This window comes from Rutidosis leptorrhynchoides, chromosome 2 (genome assembly GCF_046630445.1).
Source record: "Rutidosis leptorrhynchoides isolate AG116_Rl617_1_P2 chromosome 2, CSIRO_AGI_Rlap_v1, whole genome shotgun sequence".
NCBI classification, from domain to species: domain Eukaryota; kingdom Viridiplantae; phylum Streptophyta; class Magnoliopsida; order Asterales; family Asteraceae; genus Rutidosis; species Rutidosis leptorrhynchoides.
Genome location: NC_092334.1, coordinates 54,133,702 through 54,136,779, shown reverse-complemented (window position 1 = coordinate 54,136,779; position 3,078 = coordinate 54,133,702). Strand labels below are relative to the sequence as shown.

General features: G+C 35.7%; 1 protein-coding gene across 1 annotated transcript; it reads left to right on the top strand.

Annotated features, from left to right (window-relative positions):
* The first annotated feature begins 1,793 nt into the window (after positions 1 to 1,793).
* LOC139887878 (agglutinin-2-like) lies at positions 1,794 to 2,816 on the top strand. The gene has a single exon (XM_071870926.1). It carries the CDS (start codon positions 1,794 to 1,796, stop codon positions 2,814 to 2,816), a length of 1,023 nt encoding a protein of 340 aa, XP_071727027.1.
* Positions 2,817 to 3,078: the final 262 nt, after the last annotated feature.

Genomic DNA, 3,078 nt, shown 5'->3' with positions numbered 1-3,078 from the left:
TCAAATGTGTGGCCTTCCATTTGACAATGAGTACATTTCTTGTCATCTTTTACTGATCTCTTGTAATTTGTACCAGTGTTATGCCTGTGATTTGCATAAAAGGCAGCAGGTTCAAGATCATGTTGAGTGGTTTGCTTTTGCTTTTCAACTTGTTGCACAATGTAATATGCTTTGTTTATATTAGGCAAAGGATCCATAGAGAGTATTTGGCTTCTAACAGATTCAAACTCATCATTTAACTTCATTAGAAACTGCTTCAGCTTTGATCTGTTACTTATCTCCAAGAACTTCTCAGTGATTCCACATGAACACTCTCTCATTTTTCCACAACCGCAAGCTGGAATCCCATTGAGGCTCTGCAACTCATCCCAAAACCTTTTCAATTTGTTATAATATGCAGCAACCGTCAAACTACCTTGTGTCACTTTGTTAAGATCTCTTTCCAGCTGGTAGATTAATGGTCCATTGCTTTGACCATACATTTCTTCAAGTTCCTTCCATAAACCAGCTGCAGACTGAGAGTAGAGAAATGATTCAAATAGATCAGCCACCATTGAATTAAATATCCAGCATGTCACCATGTAATCACACCTTGTCCACCTTTGAAAATTAGGATATGTAATAACAGGTTTTGACAGTGTTCCATCGATAAACCCTAACTTCAGCTTAGCACCAAGCGCCATTTTGATTGTTCTGCTCCAACCAAGGAAGTTTGTGCCATTAAACGCTGTGTTAGTCAGAGTCATTCCTGGATGATCCGAACTTGCCAGATGCAACGGATCATTCACTGCGTTTTGATTGATCATATCAGCTTGATTGTTGGACGGATTCGCCTCAACGTTCACCATAACTTTGAATTGCTATTGCTAATTTGAAGAATTAATCACAATCGATCAATGAATCTGTCTTGATTCTATCGGAGAAGAAGATCAATTGAAGAATTAGAAGATCAATTGAACAAATTAGGGCACGAAATGATGAAATCAGGCGATTAGAGCCATAGCTCTGATACCATGAAAAACGGAATTAAAATTGTGAAATTGTATGAATTGAATTTCCTTACAACTGATTACAATCACTGTTATATACTCTAACCTAACCTATCATCTGAAACTTAATTAACTAACTCCGGTAGTTAGTAACAACTGTAACCTCCTAACAACGATCATTACATATATTTACAATATCAACCCTTCTACTTTAATAACTATACAAAACTGACTTAAACTTCATAATATGTTCCATAATTATATTTTTCTTTAATTTTTTTACAACCCAACTAAACCACCAATTTATGCATATAGATCAAAAGTAGTGATGACGAATGGACTGCTTGCATCAGATCGAGTCGAACCTTGCAATCTTTAAATATTGGTCATAATAGTCAGGTTCATGGTAAACACTTCAACGGACGGGCCCATAAAACTCAGTATCTTGCTATTATTATATATTCAACAGTTTACGAAAAGGTATATTTACAACTTCCGTCTAACGGACGGGCATAAAACTAGTTACACAATATTAAGCAGGACCAATTCTTTTTTATACACATGAGAGTTGATAGATAGAAGACTTTAGAGGACAATAGTAGACTATAGACTCAAAATAATGTCCTCATATATATGATCTGCTATCTATATCTGTACATACTATCTCCAAAAGTTTTTGTTTGGTATATGACTGAGCACGTACATACGATATAGTTCCTTCTATAAATTCTTCTCTTTTTTTAAAAAGAAAAAAAGTAAAGTCTCACCTAAACAAGAATAAGTAAATAACCAAAAGTTCCCTTAATGGTGGCTTTGTTTACTGTATGTTTCCTACTTGTCTTAATCCATTATGCAGCTTCAATCTCTTTCAATGTTACAAATATTAGTCCAAAATTCAATGACATGTTCCAGTTTGACCAAGGAGCTTCTGTATCTGATGAAGGAATCCAGGTGACCCCACAAGACTCCTCAAATCCGATGTTGACTGGCCGGGCAACATACTTCAAACCATTTCACCTTTGGAACAAAACCTCCTGGGAGCTAGCCAACTTTAATACCGAATTCTCATTCGTTATTAATTCAAAAGGGTCTAGTAATTTTGCTGATGGGCTCACATTCTTCCTTGCTGAAAATAATACGCTTATATCACCTGGTGGAGCTATGGGGCTTCCCGTTAATGCCTCTACTTATATGATGACATATCAATTTGTTGCAGTGGAGTTTGATACTTATGGCAACAATAACTGGGACATTGCAACAAATATGTCTGAGAAGCATGCAGGCATTGATGTTAACTCTCTTAAATCTGTTACGTCTCAACGATGGGACGCTGATATAAAAGGAGGATCCGATAATCGAGCTTCTATAATGTATGATTCATTATCGAAAAATCTTCATGTTGTAGTCTCCAATAATGAGGCAGTAGTAAATGAACTTAATCACATCATTGATCTTACTAAAGTGTTGCCTGAATGGGTTATTTTTGGCTTTTCTGCTGCAACCGGAGGTTACTTTGAGACACATACTGTAAAGTCTTGGACTTTTAACAGTTCAGAATTACAAGTTGAGGTTGTATCTCCAGCATCTGGCCTCCCACCAAGCACGAACCTCCCACCAAGCACGAGCCAACCACCAAGCAAGAGCCACAGTGGTTCAGTGTGGGGAAAATATAAGACACTAATTTTGGTGATAGTGGGATTGGTAACTGCTGGATCACTTGGATCAATTGTACTATGTCAATTTGATATTAACATTTGCTCCTTTTGTTCTAGGTGCAAGTTTTGTTCTGGGACAACTTACAATTTTAACATACTTCATCGGCATTGAGTTGCTTTAAAAGGATTATGGTTTTATTATGTCTCAAATAAAATATTGTCTTTGTTATAATAATAATAATAATATAGATATGGATAGTCAATTTTGGTGTATACATATAGTCAATTTTGGTACACAAAGTATGTATTTTTATATTGAGATTTTAGGCTATAAATACTCATGAATGCAAGCATTAAACTTGCACCATTTCACACACTTACAAAGTGTTTCTTTCTTTCTCTCCATTATCATCTTTGTTCTTACACTTCATTAT

Excerpts from the sequence above, each read along its gene's own strand:
- LOC139887878 (XM_071870926.1), top strand. The coding sequence starts at position 1,794 with ATGGTGGCTTTGTTTACTGTATGTTTCCTACTTGTCTTAATCCATTAT.